The 16,280-nt window shown below is 39.1% G+C and overlaps 1 protein-coding gene across 3 annotated transcripts in view; it reads right to left on the reverse strand.

Moving 5' to 3' along the window:
- Nucleotides 1–7,029, reverse strand: part of celf1 (cugbp, Elav-like family member 1) — a 42,977-nt gene extending 35,948 nt beyond the window's left edge. For all 3 annotated transcript variants that reach the window (XM_076888347.1, XM_004574062.4, XM_004574061.4), the window contains exons 1-2: nucleotides 6,608–7,029; nucleotides 4,435–4,622 (exon numbers count right to left, since the gene is read on the reverse strand). In XM_076888347.1, the coding sequence (XP_076744462.1) occupies nucleotides 4,435–4,622; nucleotides 6,608–6,678 (259 nt within the window). In that variant the 5' untranslated portion in view covers nucleotides 6,679–7,029. The remainder of the gene's footprint in view (nucleotides 1–4,434; nucleotides 4,623–6,607) is intronic.
- Nucleotides 7,030–16,280: the final 9,251 nt, after the last annotated feature.

Genomic DNA, 16,280 nt, shown 5'->3' on the forward strand with positions numbered 1-16,280 from the left:
CCCAAACGCTGTTGCTCTGGGATGAGAAGTGAAAATGTCTTCAACAAACTCCAGAAAAGTCCAGACACTTTTGTTTCTAAGTCCCTTAAAATCTATGGTGAAGAGAAACCCCTTCACAACACGAACCAAATGAACAACACTCTCCAGGAGGAAGGTGTATCGCTATCCAAATCTACCATAAAGAGACTGCATGAAAGTAAATACAGAGGGTTCACTGCAAGGTGCAAGCCACTCATAAGCTTCAAAAATTGAAAGGCTAGATTGGACTGCTAAAAAACAACTAAAAAGCCAGCACATCTCTGAAAAACATTCCTTGGACAGATGAGACCAAGATCAACTTCTATGAGAATGATGACAAGAAAAAAAGTATGAAGAAGATGCAGTTCATGATCCAAAGTATACCACATCATCTGTAAAACACGGCAGAGACAGTGTGATGGCTTGGGCGTGCATGGCTGCAGTGGCACTTGGACACTAGTTTTTAATGATGATGTGACTATGGCAGAAGCAGCTGAATTAATTCGGAGGTGTTCAGAGACAGACCGTCTGTTCGAATCCAGCTAAATGCAAACTAAAGTTTGCTGAAGTCAAACTGATTGGCCAGAAGTTTATTAAGGTAAAGAAGTGAAATAGTCCAAGTCAGTCACCTGATCTTAACCCAAATAATTATGCATTTCACTAGTTAAACACTAAACTTCAGACAAAGAGTCTCACAAACAAACAGCAAATGAAAGCTGCTGCAATAAAGGCCTGGTAGAGCATTAAAGAGGAAGAAACCCAGCATCTGGTGATGTCCATGAGTTCAAAACTTCAGGCTGTCATTCCCAGCAAAGGGCTTTCAACCAAGTATTAGAAATTAACATTTTATTTTCAGTTATTTAATTCATTCAATTAGTTTTAAGCCCGTGAAATGAAAAGATTGTGTTAAAATGTGTTTTATTTTCTCACATTTTTATACAATCTTTTTGTTCAACTCACTAAATTCAGGCTGAAATTTGAACTTCAACTGCATCTGAGCAGAACAACAGTTTAAAAAAAAAAAAGTTGCCTCTGTCCAAATATTTATGGACCAACTATTTCTCAACATTAATTACTGCTAATAAGCACAGCCAGAGAGTTCTTTAACACAGCGGACCGTCTCTTAAATAACACAAATTTTAATCAGATTCAAAGTGGGAAGTTAACTTTAACTTTATGAATTTTAAACCTATTTTAAGGATAAAATTAAACCCATAAAATACAAAACATTAGCCCCTGATGCTTTTATCAGTGTCACCTACCCTACCCCTACAGTAACATTTTATCTTCATTTATACCAACCTCTTTAGATGAGCTTTTAAATACTGTGACTGACATTGACACAACAATCAACCATCACATTTTGATAGAGAGGCATGGGTTAGTATATCTGGGACAGCTCTGCAATGGTTAAGATAATTTCAGAAAAATTGCAAATTTTCTGTTTCCACTAGTGACCAAGGGTCACTGAATTGGAGTCCCCCATAATTCCAACTAGAGATGGACCGATCCGATATTACGTATCGGTATCGGTCCGATACCGATCCGATATTACGTATCGGTATCGGTCCGATACCGATCCGATATTACGTATCGGTATCGGTCCGATACTGACCTAAATTACTGGATCGGATATCGGAGAAAAATAAAAAATGTAATCCGATCCATTAAATATCACGAAAGCACCTCACAAAACTTGCAACACGCCGTAACTCACCTCAGAACGTTAGCACGTCGGAGCAGTATGCATCACGTGATAGAGCGGCTGTGGCATGCGGGACCTGTTGGTGGTCTGGATAGCATTTGGAGCTTCGCTAGCAACCCGGCATTTCATCTCCGACAAAGTTATCCCGAGAGAAGTAAAGCAAGTGTGTAAGTCCATCTCTGAATGTAAAGCATTCCTCCGTTAAGCTTAACAAGCGACTGCCTCTTCTGGCTGCTACTTCAATCATGAAACTGCTTAACGATCAGCTGATCGGCTTTTCTGTCGCGAGTCCGTGTCTCTAGTTTGCTTTTGGCCCACTTTGCACCAGAAAGAGGAAACCAGCGGCTGAACAACAGCAGCACGTTTAAGCTTGATAAGCTGCTGTTAGAATTTATTTAATATTACTTTCTACTCGAGGATCTTTTTCTACGTAGCTGACGCTGGTAACTGTGCAGGGGCGGAGCTAGCAAAGTTTAGCCAGGGGGGCTGATAGGGCATTAACAGGGAAAAGGGGGCACAAAGACATACTTTTCTTTCTTATTCTCATTTAAAATGTCGAGCTTTTAATAAATAATTATCTGACACCCAAAGTTTTAATTTGATGTAAAATGAATAGAAGTCAATTACTGTATATAGTAACTGTTAAGTCTAATATATATACCCTAGTAAGCTATAGTACTTTTTCCTTTGGGAAGGTACCATCTGTGCAGTCTGCAATTTTGTTGAAGAAAGATGTTGAATCTATTTAATATTTCTTGAAAAATAATTGATTTCTGTGCATTTTTTTTCACACTGCATCAAATTAAGGTTGATTACGTCGATTAAGCATCATGAGGTGGAGCGTGAGGGGTGGTTCCCTATTTTTTATTTATTTATTTTTGTTGTTGCTGGGAGTTGGAACCCTATTAGTTAGGTTGCTTAATATTTATGCTAAGTACTCTTTAAAATACCAGAATAGGGAGGATGGTGTAGGTTTAAGTTTATTACATTGATCAGTATTGCTGAACTATGAAATATTTTTTTTTGCATACAGGTATAACAGAATAGCTTTAGTGTAGTTGTTGTTTTAAACTTGAGTATGAACTTGTACAAAATGCAGCAAGATATTTAAAAAAAACAGTTTTGTTGATTAAAAAACACTATATCGGATTCATATCGGTATCGGCAGATATCCAAATTTATGATATCGGTATCGGTATCGGACATAAAAAAGTGGTATTGTGCCATCTCTAATTCCAACCCCCCAAAACTCATACTTGCAGGCTGTTGATGTAGAAATTTTCTCCTTATGAATGTAATGCCAGCACCTGTTCGGCAGGTGTCATCTGACCTGAAGACTGCAGCCTAGGGCTGGGCGATATGGCCTAAAATTCATATCGCGATCTAATTTGAAGCATGTGCGGTAACAATATATATCGCGATATATTCTTTTCTTCTGTATAACGTATTTTCCACACTATAAGGACTTAAAATCCTTTAATATTCTCAAAAATCGAGAGTGGGCCTTATGTATGAACAGATTTTGGCTGCAGAAATCTGTTAAAAATGTTTTAGTACAACTTTGGTAAGCGGCACTGCTTGATGGATCGTCAGAGCATTACGGCTGCCGTAGGGAGGAGCTTCGCGGAGTAATCTGGGTCCAAAACTCCGTCCACTTCCCAAAGTCAAACCAACACTAAGAGTTAAAAACGGTCTAAATTCTTTCATCTTTAATTAAATCATCAGCGTTGCTGCTTTACCAGGTGTAACAATTAAGTTTAACATCCAGGCATCCATGAAAACAGAATTCATTAAATTTAACGGAGTTAGAAGTTAGCAGGAAGTTAGCTCGCTAGTTTCCACCTAAACATTTCATAGCATGTTCTGACTGAGAGATTTTTGAAACTAATTCAAATGTACAGCTCTGCTATCACTTCCAACATAAATGAAGACAGAAAACTAAACAGCAGCGGCGTTTGCAGGGTTACTGAAGTTGGACTAGCTGGTATATAATGTTGTGCTACGTGATTGCTAGCGACACAGCTATGTTAGCATAACATTAGCACAGTGAAGCTGGAGGATGAACGCCAACTTTTTTTCCACTCATTAAAAGTTAACGTGAGGGATTCTGGTGGTCAGGGACAAATGCAATCGCATAGCAGGATGCTGTACACGGGCCAAACTTCAGTCAGGAGAACAACTGAGATTATTCATCCACAATACGAGGTTAGTCATTAATATACTGCAACAACATGGGAACAGAACAGCTGTGAGAGAATTCAACATTAATGAATCAATGTTACGGAAGTGGAGGAAGCGCAGTTTTTGGCTTTCCCCATATTTCAACAGTGCTTCATCTCTTTGCTGTGACTGTCGCCATAATTTGCAGATGATAATGGTTGTAGCCGCTGCGATGCTTTCGACCAAAACAGGCGCAGCTTGATGACATCATCAACATACGCTATCGCGATAGAGCGATATAGTCAAAATCTCTATCGTTGGCCAAATTTATATCGTTTATATCGTATATCGTTTATATTGCCCACCCCTACTGCAGCCCATTTAGTTTGAACAAATTGTGTTTGTAATTGTGACAAAGAAGTTACATTTAAGGGTGACATATTAGACTACTACAGGTTCAGAATGAATACAGCTGTTGCATTATGCCTCTCTCATCTGGATATTTGCTGTTTCTTAATGACCTTATGTGAGTATAACTACATGCCGCCGACCTTTGCTCTGCGGTGGATTCTGGCTGCGGTCTCGGAGAACATTAATCTCGTAGACTGCTCCATAAGGTTCAAACAGTTCACGAAGCTGCTCTTCCGACCAAGACCGGGGAATCTGTCCAACAAACATTTTAATGGCATCAATATCTGGTTGGTCAGGGTGGTCCAGGGACCCATTCATCTTCTTCCCACTAGAAAGACAGACAACCGTCCATTAAATTGGAGCTAGAAACAAACTTAAAAGTATGCATTAAACAATAGTGTACATGTACAACATTTATCGATTAGGGTCTGACAGAAAGTGGCTATGGTCACATTTTCACACATTTCTCTAAAATCACCTCTGATTAGGAGCATAAATGACTGATTGTGGTTTTTACTGATTAATTCTATGAATACTCACGAAAGGGACACAAAATATGTTAATTGAATTAATTTCACTTTAATTTTACTCATCTAGCACCAAATCACAACAGCAGTCATCTCAAGGCGCTTAGGGCATTCGCCTCTTTGTTAGATACACTTGATCAACGACACATTAATGCAAATAACTAGTGAGCCAATCACATGGTAGCAACTCAATGCATTCCAGCATGTAGACAGAGTCGAGATGATGCACTGAAGTTCAAACCAGGCAACAGAATGGTGAGGAAAAGTTATTTAAGTGACTTAATGTGGACGGTTTTTGATGCTGCTGTTCTAAGTATTTCAGATACTGCTAATTTGCTCAATCAGCTCTCTAAGTTATAGAGAATGGTCTAAAAAATTTAAATATCCAGTGAGCGGCAGTTTTGTGGGTGAAAATTTCTTGTTTATGCCTGAGATCGGAGCAGAATAGTCAGGCTGCTTCAATCTGATACGAAGCCAACATTAATTCAATAACAAGCCCACTAAGGTAAACAACCGTGATATTAAGAAGTCCATCTGTGAACACATAACACGCCTAATCTTGGAAGAAATGGGTTACAGCAGCGGAAAACCATGCCAGGTGCCACTCCTATCAGATAAGAACAAAACAAGAACAAGGAAACTGAAGCAATTCTAATGGTCTGTTGAGTCAATGTCTGCTGTGAACGGTAGGGTCAGAATTTGGTGTAAACAACATGAAAACATTAATCAGTCCTGTTTTGTATCATCCACTCAGGCTGGTGGCAGGGCAGCGGTGTGGAGGATATATTCCTCGTCTCAACCGAGTATTGTTTGAAAGAAAGTGCTTTTTTCAGTCTGAAGACCAGAAGCTGCTGCTGGCCTTCTACCACTCCTCAGTGGAGGGCATGCTCTCTTACTGCCTGGGAGTTTGGTACACAGGGGCCAATACTGAGAGCAGGAAGGCTGCACAGAGGGTTATTAACAATGCCCCAAAAGGCAGCCCTCTGCCAGCCCTGGAGGCCATTGCCAGATCCTCCTGTCTCAGGAAAAACAGGGTCATCACAGGGGACCTTGCACGCTGCCCACCCATTTTACACGCTGCCCTGTGGGGCTTTTTCCTATCCTGAATATTTATTATTACTTATTAATTAATGCATAAGTACTTCTTATGTGATTTCAAATGGAATAAGCGATAGAACACTCAATTACTAAAATAATCAAAGCACTACAGATTATTACCTGTACTAGCCTTACAATGCACTAAGGAATTTTTAATGTCTAATTAAGCTGCGCTGGCTTTTGCGATCTCACACCATCTTTATCAGGTTATGTACAGAAAAGTTCAGGCTGCACTATGCCAGTAACATACACATAGTGGACTCCTGCTTAAATACAAATTCCATTATTGACAATAATCTGGACTTTTTTTTCCAGGGAAGACTTTTTGCTGAAATTTTAAGGAACCCATGTAGTGAAAGACCTACAAGCTCGTATTTTTTGTTAAACAGAATGCATATTTGATGGAGCGCATAATTAGTTTTTTTTAAGTATTTATTTTTTAACTCTTTCACTATAAAAGGAAATACAGCTTTAAATAAAAGCATATACATAGACTGCCGACACAAACACTGAATGTCTTGTATATATATAACAAAAAAAAAAAAGATGTTGAAATCGGGACTTCTGAGGAATTTCACTATCTTGTAGTACACATATTTATTGCTAAATGTACACTCCACTACAATTCTTTCCAGCTGACTTCAAGAGGCACCTGGAATAATGAACCTGGCTAGGAAGGGTTACTTACACAGGACTAGCATTTAAAGAGCAATGGTCCACCATCATCTCTGGGAGAAAATCCAGCTTAAAAGAAGCCATGCTGATAAAATCTGTATCGTTCTTCTTCTTCAGCACAATGGAAGTAAACTCACAAGGCGATCAGAAGGTAGAGGCAAACTCCAGATTGCACACTTGCTGTTAAGTCCCCGAGGACTGGTGTCATAGGGCAGCAGTGTGCAAAAAACCAGAGGGAAAAAAATAAACCAATCCACATGAAAACCCGTGTGTTTGAACACAAAAACAAACCAAAAAAAAAAAAATCAAGTAAAGGGACACTTATGTTTGAGATGAAAGAAGAACAAAAACGTCAGAGACAAACTGGCAGGCCTTCAGGTTAGCTTACCAGGCTCTGGGACAGAGACTAAAAACTGCATGTAGTTCATGGAAACAGAGGGATGCTGGGATAACTGGGACTAGAGTGCGTAATAGCCATATGAATGACCACAATCAAAGTGCTGATGATCCAGGGCCTTTGTGAACATTTCTCCTAGGCCAGCAAATCTGGCTGCAGCGTCAGATAAACAAGGTGTCAGATTGATGGTGATAAGGCCCAGTGGTCAGAGGGAATGAAAAGGGGAGTGAATAGTACTCCCCAGCCAGCAGCTAATCCCTGGACTAGCTACACCAAGAGTAACAATTAGGTTCCGGCCTGAGGGGCCCGTGTTTTCGCTGTTGTCTTACATGCTGCACAGGTCTGTGTGTGATTTTTGTGTGTAAAGATATACATGAACCAATATCAAATAACGCCTTTGTGTGTGCAGCCTAAACTCACAGCTACATACAAACAATTAAGTTCACCAAGGGTTACACTGGAAAATAATTATATCAAGGGACATACAGTTTACTGACATGTTATAATTTAATATAAAAACATGCTTTGACCCACGTAAGTCCTCAACAAAGAAACAAAAAAAAGACACTGTTAGTTGAGCACAACTATATTAATACAGTGACAAACAAACCAGGCAATAATTTACTACAAATTTTAAAAAAATAAACAGACCGAATCTGCAAAAGGCAGCATTTGACCTCTGTGCCTTCATTTCGACACAATGTAAGACAGTACACATTTTCCTCCACTGTCTAAAAGACAAATTGGATCAGATTTGCTCCATATCCACACACACACACACACACACACACACACACACACACACACACACACACACACACTTACCCCCTCAGTTCCAGGTTGGGGCCTTCCACGGTAGCAAGGACATGTGAGGGCAGACCAGTGTGTTCTTGAGACACATACAGTGTTTCAGGGTCAAGGCTATCCATCCAAGGCCTAGTAGTACTAGTAAAACACAAACCCACACATACACACAAGAGACACATCAGGACAAGACACAAAAGAAACCAATTACAAACACAAGGCTCTAGGAGTTCGGCCAATTTGGTCGCGTTTAGAGGGCCGCTTAGAGCTGCTTAGAGGGCTGCTGAAGCACCGCCACACCAACTCCGTGCTGCTGCTCCATATCGTGGTCTAAACCAATGAGAGATAGTCAATAGCGGAACCTCTCAGATGTTGATGCCCAAGGTAAGATGTTCAGATACTGAGATCTTCAGTTCGAAGTCTTTGAGGCACTTTTAATTTGGACTTCATTTTATATATCTTGAGACATTTTAAGTTTAAATTTCAGCTCAGTGAAGCACTTTAAGCACAGGAACTTTTTCATTACCGTATTCTTCGGACTATAAGGCGCACTTAATATCCTTTCGTTTGTTTTGTTTTTTTATGTGCATTAAAGCTATATAAACATTTTACAGTGCAAATGCAAATTCCTTGCTGACAGTTTAACCAAAAGGCATTTCCAGTGGAAACTGGCCGACATATCCTCAGCATAACCACGTATAATATCCACAAAACTTAAAAAGAGGTTATACACACACACACACAATGCACAAGGCTCCCGACTACGGCAGCCGTAATGCTACGACAATCCAAGCGGTGCGGCTTCGTAGCTTAGCAAAGTTGTACTAAAACATTTTTGACAGATTTTTCAGCGCCGTGTTCATAAAATCAGTTCGGTAATAACGACGGCCCGCTTGCATGCTCTACCAAAAAATGTGCTTTGTTGTGTATCTGACGGACGAAAGCCAAACCAGTTCCGCACCATTGAAGCTGCAGCATTTTTACAAACCAATTCTGGTTCACCTGTTTCATTCAACGATCCACTTTCGCCCCTTCTCATTCACTGTCGCCGCCATGTGCGTATGAAAACAAAGGCACTGCGCATGCGCGTTTTACCCATATTCTATCGCGATATTTCATTGTATTATCATTAGAGATGGACCGATCCGATATTACGTATCGGTCCGATACTGACCTAAATTACTGGATCGGATATCGGAGAAAAATAAAAAATGTAATCCGATCCATTAAATATCACGAAAGCACCTCACAAAACTTGCAACACGTCGTAACTCACCTCAGAATGTTAGCACGTCGGAGCAGTATGCATCACGTGATAGAGCGGCTGTGGCATACGGGACCTGTCGGTGGTCTGGATAGCATTTGGAGCTTCGCTAGCAACCCGGCATTTCATCTCCGACAAAATTATCCCGAGAGAAGTAAAGCAAGTGTGTAAGTCCATCTCTGAATGTTTGTAAAGCATTCCTGCATTAAGCTTAACGAGCGACTGCCTCTCGCTCTCCGGCTGCTACTTCAATCATGAAACTGCTTAATGATCAGCTGATCGGCTTTTCTGTCGCGAGTCCGTGTCTCTTGTTTGCTTTTGGCCCACTTTGCACCAGAAAGAGGAAACCAGCGGCTGAACAACAGCAGCACGTTTAAGCTTGATCAGCTGTTGTTAGAATTTATTTAATATTACTTTCTACTCGAGGATCTTTTTCTACGTAGCTGACGCTGGTAACTGTGCAGGGGCGGATCTAGCAAAGTTTAGCCAGGGGGGCCGATAGGGCATGAACAGGGAAAAGGGGGCACAAAGACATACTTTTCTTTCTTATTCTCATTTAAAATGTCTCGCTTTTAATTATTTAATATTTATCTGAATCTTACACCCAAAGTTTTAATCTGATGTAAAATGTATAGAAGTCCATTACTGTATATAGTAACTGTTAAGTCTAATATACCCTAGTAAGCTATAGTACTTTTTCCTTTGGGAAGGTACCATCTGTGCAGTCTGCAATTTTGTTGAAGAAAGATGTTGAATCTATTTAATATTTCTTGAAAAATAATTGATTTCTGTGCATTTTTTTTCACACTGCATCAAATTAAGGTTGATTACGTCGATTAAGCATCATGAGGTGGAGCGTGAGGGGTGGTTCCCTATTTTTTATTTATTTATTTTTGTTGTTGCTGGGAGTTGGAACCCTATTAGTTAGGTTGCTTAATATTTATGCTAAGTACTCTTTAAAATACCAGAATAGGGAGGATGGTGTAGGTTTAAGTTTATTACATTGATCAGTATTGCTGAACTATGAAATATTTTTTTTTGCATACAGGTATAACAGAATAGCTTTAGTGTAGTTGTTGTTTTAAACTTGAGTATGAACTTGTACAAAATGCAGCAAGATATTTAAAAAAAACAGTTTTGTTGATTAAAAAACACTATATCGGATTCATATCGGTATCGGCAGATATCCAAATTTATGATATCGGTATCGGTATCGGACATAAAAAAGTGGTATCGTGCCATCTCTAATTATCATTGCCTCACATTATACCGGTATTACTGTTGAACAATATGATATGGCCCAGCCCTACTGGAGCCTCACAGATTAATATGCGCTTCAACATAATATTACCATATTGTGTGTGTATAGGGACCTCAAAATGGCACCTGTTAAGAGACATGCTGCTGTGACAGAATTTAACATTAATGAATCAATGGTACAGAAGTGGAGGAATGAGTTGAGTAAAGTTTGACTTATCTGACTGTTTGGTTTCATGCGCCTTATTATCTGGTGCACTTTAGGGTCCAAAAAATATGGTAACTTATCTTTCTTGTAGAAATGTGCTACAAATAAAGAACAAGATTGTTAGTTAATCCTTTACAAATCAATGTTGCCAGTATGGACTAGAGATGGCACGATACCACTTTTTTATGTCCATAAATCATAAATTTGGATATCTGCCGATACCGATATGGATCCGATATAGTGTTTTTTAATCAACAAAACTGTTTTTAAATATCTTGCTGCATTTTGTATAAGTTCATACTCAAGTTTAAAACAACAACTACACTAAAGCTATTCTGTTATACCTGTATGCAAAAAAAATGTTTCATAGTTCAGCAATACTGATCAATCTAATAAACTCAAACCTACACCATCCTCCCTATTCTGGTATTTTAAAGAGTACTTAGCGTAAATATTAAGCAACCTAACTAATAGGGTTCCAACTCCCAGCAACAACAAAAATAAATAAATAAAAGAAGAAAGAAGAAGAAAGTGTACTTTATTGGTCCCCGTGGGGAAAATCCCTCTCTGCATTTAACCCATTCACTCAGTGAAGCAGTGGGCAGCCATTGGGCGCCCGGGGAGCAGTGTGTAGGGACGGTACCTTGCTCAGGGGTACCTTCCGATCATGGGGCCACCACTCTACCTACTGAGCTATCCCTGCCCCAAAATAGGGAACCACCCCTCACGCTCCACCTCATGATGCTTAATCGACGTAATCAACCTTAATTTGATGCAGTGTGAAAAAAAATGCACAGAAATCAATTATTTTTCAATATATTAAAATGTTAAATAGATTCAACATCTTTCTTCAACAAAATTGCACACTGCACAGATGGTACCTTCCCAAAGGAAAAAGTACTATAGCTTACATATTAGTACTATAGCTTATATATTAGTTAGGTATATATATATTAGACTTAACAGACAACTTTATTAGCGCAAAAAAAACCCCATCAATGTATTTTCACTTAAACAAGCAGCTGTTTTTTGCATTAAAGTTATATAAAGATGTAACAGTGCAAATGCAAATTCTTTGCTGACAGTTTAACCTAAAGGCATTTCCAGTGGACATTGGCCGACATATTGTCAGCATAACAGTATATAATAGGCCTGTGCGATATGACCAAAATCTCATATCCCAATATAAGAATTCTATCATCCCGATAACGATATAAATCACAAAAATGTAACATTTTCTGTAAATTCTGTGAATCTCGTGAGAGTGATTCGGTTTATTTTGAAAAGTCTCAACAGGATCTTGAGCTTTATTGTGAAAGGTTTATGTGGAACATAAACCAGCGGACATGCGATGGTGTTACCGTCGTTGTTGCTAACGACAACGCATAAAAACAGGCGCTTGTCCGTCCGTAGTGTGGTTATATTAAATATAAGAGAAAGAGAGAACTTTAGGAAATTAATACAGCCACTACAGTGACCATCAAAATGATGAAAAAATATTGTCGTAAACAGTTTATTTTGCGACACCACGAAACAAACGATAGCGTAAAATGAAACTATAGACGTTTTTAATATCGTCATCCGATATATATCGTTATATCGAACAGTCCTAGTATATAATAGCCACAAAACTTAAAAAGAGGTTATACACACGCAATACGGTAATATTATGTTGAAGCACAGTACGTATCACTCCGCGAGGCTCCTCCCTACGATAGACGTAATGCTCCGACAACCCATCAAGTGGTGCAATGTCCACTGGAAATGCCTTTAGGTTAAACTGTCAGCAAGGAATTTGCATTTGCACTGTTACCTTTTTATATAACTTTAATGCAAAAAACAGCTGCTTGTTTAAGTGAAAATACATTGATGGTTTATTTTGCACTAATAAAGTTGTGGAGTTGTAAAGTATTTTGTCTAGTCTCAATTATATCGTCAGTTATATCGTTATAGCAAATTTTCAAATGTATATTGTGATAAATATTTTTGGTCATATCGCCATGCTCTACTCTACTCAGCAGTCTACACTTTCAGGCCAGTGGCCACTCTTTAAAGGGTTAGGATGTACACATCCTGGACAGGGAGGAACGCTGGTTTGATTGGGGAGTCAAAGAGGCCATTTACGTGAAAAGAGAAAGACCATCTCTAGATTGAGGAGTTGGCCTAGGGGTAGCTTATTGCAAACTCTGTGAATCTTACTCATGGCCACTGATCAGTGGTCAGGTTGGGGAAATCTGCAGTCAGCCGAGACTGAAGAAGGCACTCGGCCGAGTGACAAAACGTTTCTCCTGCTGAAAACGCTACCTCCAAATGAACAGTATCAACTTTTTGTGATTTCCTTACTTGGATGATTGATTATCAAGATAGTAAACAGTTATTTTGGTTATATTAAGAGTACATTCACCACTTTACTTGCTGTCACACAGCATTTTTTTATTTTACTGGAGATGTTAATTCCAGACTTCTCTGACAAAAACAAACAACTTTACCTCAGCAACAATCAGTTACCTCAGGTTGCTGTGTGAATGCTTCATGCATTAGTATAATTCAGAATTATACAGTTTTCTCTCTTTTACTACATTAACTTTAATCCAATGAGCTGACCAGCAGAAGACTGAACCCTGAAAAACAGCCTGAAGATAAACTGCTGACTTTAGCTGTCCAAAATATGTTTTGGTGCTGGCTGTTTACTGCAGTACAAGTAGCATCCATGCAGCATGCTATGATTCTCTGCTTTACACTAATACAGGAAGTGATACACTCCAGAGGATCAAAGGTTTAGCTCAGACCTCTTGGCTATATATCTTCTAAACTCGAGCTTGCTATTAAAGCTGGGAGGCAGTCTTGTTGCCTGGTGCAGAGAAGCTTAACAGTTTAACAGATCAGACTTAAATAAAAAAAAAAGTCCACTATTACTGCGAGAGAGGTGGCAGGGGTGACTTCCGCTTTCGGTGACGTCACATGTATGTGTATTTTGTACAATACATACATTTATATTGGACATATTTATGTGCACATATTCACAAACCTTTCAAGTGAGTTAATGATTCGTATCGCTACTACCAAATGATACTGTAAGCACAGCTCCCTTACGCGAACCAACCCAAACTCGTCATGACGTGACTTAAACAATATTTTTGCCGGGCCATCAAACTATGCTCCAAGCCCAGCAGCTGCCTCTTCGTGAGTTGTCTGTGTCATTAACGCTAGCGACAACAGTTAACTTAAAATGCTCAACTACTTACCCGGGTTCTTTACTTCACTGTTAGTTGGATTTGTGCTTAACAGACGAAATCGTGTTTTGGATATTTGCTTATTATGTAACAGTGTGACGTTTAAAAATATTGCACCGCTCGGAAAACAAACTGACCACAACACGTGTGGATAACTTGTGGTCTGTCACTTCATAGATTTAACTAGAAGTCACTGTGTAAAATGGCAGTCTCCTTATGCTGAACCATTTCCATTCGACAGCTGTAAAGGGGGTGGAGAGGTTTAAAGGAACCGGTCAGAACCAACATCAGCATGATATTTGCTTCCTTTTAAATTTGAATGGCTTAATGTAGAATCGTTCCTTGAAACGAAAAGAAGCGATCTTACTTCTTCCTTTCTGTCCGTAACGATGGTGAAAGTGCACGTGACAATTCCCTTGTTCAAAGTGTAACGTGGTACGGTCCGTAGAAAGGGACTATCGTTTCCTACTTTCCAGCAATGTGGTTCAGTTTTGTTTGTTGTTGTTGTTTTCCCCATTGAAAATAGAAAAATAATAAAGTTAACAGATATTCATGTTTAACTTTTTAAAAAGGTGTGAAATCTAAAGATATTAAAATCAAAAAGCTTTATATAAGTTATCCTTAAAAAATTAATTGTTCGTTGTTAGTGGCTATATTTCTAATTAGAAACACCTGTTAACTGTAGTTGTGGAAAAACATCATAAAGATGTGAAGAAGATGACAATAACAAATACTTTATTCATCCCATATATGGCAAATTATTTAGTTACAGCAATTGTAATAATAATATTACTAGATAAATTCTTTTTACTTTTGAGTGTGCCATACCCAGTGTTGGGACTAACGTGTTATTAAGTAACGCGTTACAGTAACTACATTATTATTGTGGTAACGAGCACAGTAACTAGTTATTATGCCAAAATCAGGAACGCGTTAGTCATTACTGGGATTTAGATAGGCTCGTTACTCGTTACTTCGTGTGGTGGCTATCGCGGAGCTTCCACAGATTCAGTAACATTAGCAAGTGTTGGAGGCCAGCAGGTGGATGAAGGAAGTCTGTGTTTCTCCTACAGCTCCGGACCGCAAAAAATGCGCGTGCTCTTTGTGAGCTCGTTCCCGGCTCGTAACCAGCGCGTTCTGCCGTCGAGGGCGATCATTGGTTAAATGTGATCATGTGACTGATGCAAGCCAGATCCTTTTATTTAGCAAAACTATGATTAATAGTTAGACTACAGCTTTCTTGGCTGCTGCCTCAAAGCACATTGTGCGCTGTCTATCTTGCGTGCTGCACAATATCGTTTATTATTTAGTATCTACTGATATCTACTGCTAGCTAGTTTATTGTGATGGTGCCGTTTTTTTTATTATGTTGCTCTTTGTTGTTTGCTTTCTCTTCTGTTTTTTTTCTCCATACAGGTGACCCAGGTGTTTTGTTTTTTTTGTTTGCTTTTTTTTTCTTTCTTTTTTTTCTTTCTTCCCCCCCTTCTCACCGTCTCTTCTCCCCTTTGGTTTTCTTTCTCTCCCTCTCTTCATTCTTTCTCCCTGTCCTATCCCCCAGTCATGTCTGTCCCGTTTGTAGCAACTGAAAATAAAATAAATTCATAATTATAATAAAGGTCAATCAAATGGACCAATATGGCAAGGCCATGATGATCCACTTGGTAAAATAAATCCGCTTGGCATCTTTCTTGGCCTTAAGACAACAATTCTGATGCTAAAGATCCAAACGGGACACAAAAAAAAAAAAAGATAATAAAAAAATTTTTTAAAAAATGCCTGGGCCAATTTTCTGTCCCAGTCCAGCCTGTATGCAGCTCATCTGCAGTCTGATGTTACCTACATCTTCCTATTCAGAAGGCAGAATTTCCGAATTCTGAGTACAATCGAAAGCACCACGACTGCAGTTTTTGTGTTGGATGTAAAAGGCGCACATAACGCTGTGACGTAGGCTAGAATCATGGCAGCAGTCAATGACGGTCCAGGCGTGGGATTTCTCTCGTGGAAATATGCACATTATCTTTTCCTTTCTATTGGTAGGTGGCACAGTGCACTTGTGGCAAGTAAGCAAGCTAGAAGACTGCAAAGTTATGGAAGCAACACATTAACAAGAGAATTCTGAGTAAAACCAAAGTTACTTTCTCTAGCAACTAGTTACTTTGAAAGTAACGAGTAACTTGAAGTAACTGAGTTACTTTTGAGAGAAGTAACTAGTAATGTAACTAAGTTACTATTTTAAAGTAACTTACCCAACACTGGCCATACCTGTCGCCATTTGAGCTGTCAACAGCCACAGTGTTTAACATCTTATGTGAAGGGATGCCAGAAGCTAAAAATAACATCATGAAAGTTGCAAAAAAATAGTCAAGTTCAAAATGTAGGTAGCTCACAAAAAAGCTAGTCAGAGACGTGTGTTTATGGTATTTTTTAATCAAAGGATTTTCATTTAGAAAGGCCAAGCATCCTGTTTAGCCAGTGAGGCAGCACCGAGATACTGAATTATCTCTGTGGTGCTTTTTCAAATTT

Source organism: Maylandia zebra, linkage group LG9 (assembly GCF_041146795.1).
Source record: "Maylandia zebra isolate NMK-2024a linkage group LG9, Mzebra_GT3a, whole genome shotgun sequence".
Taxonomy (NCBI): Eukaryota; Metazoa; Chordata; class Actinopteri; order Cichliformes; family Cichlidae; genus Maylandia; species Maylandia zebra.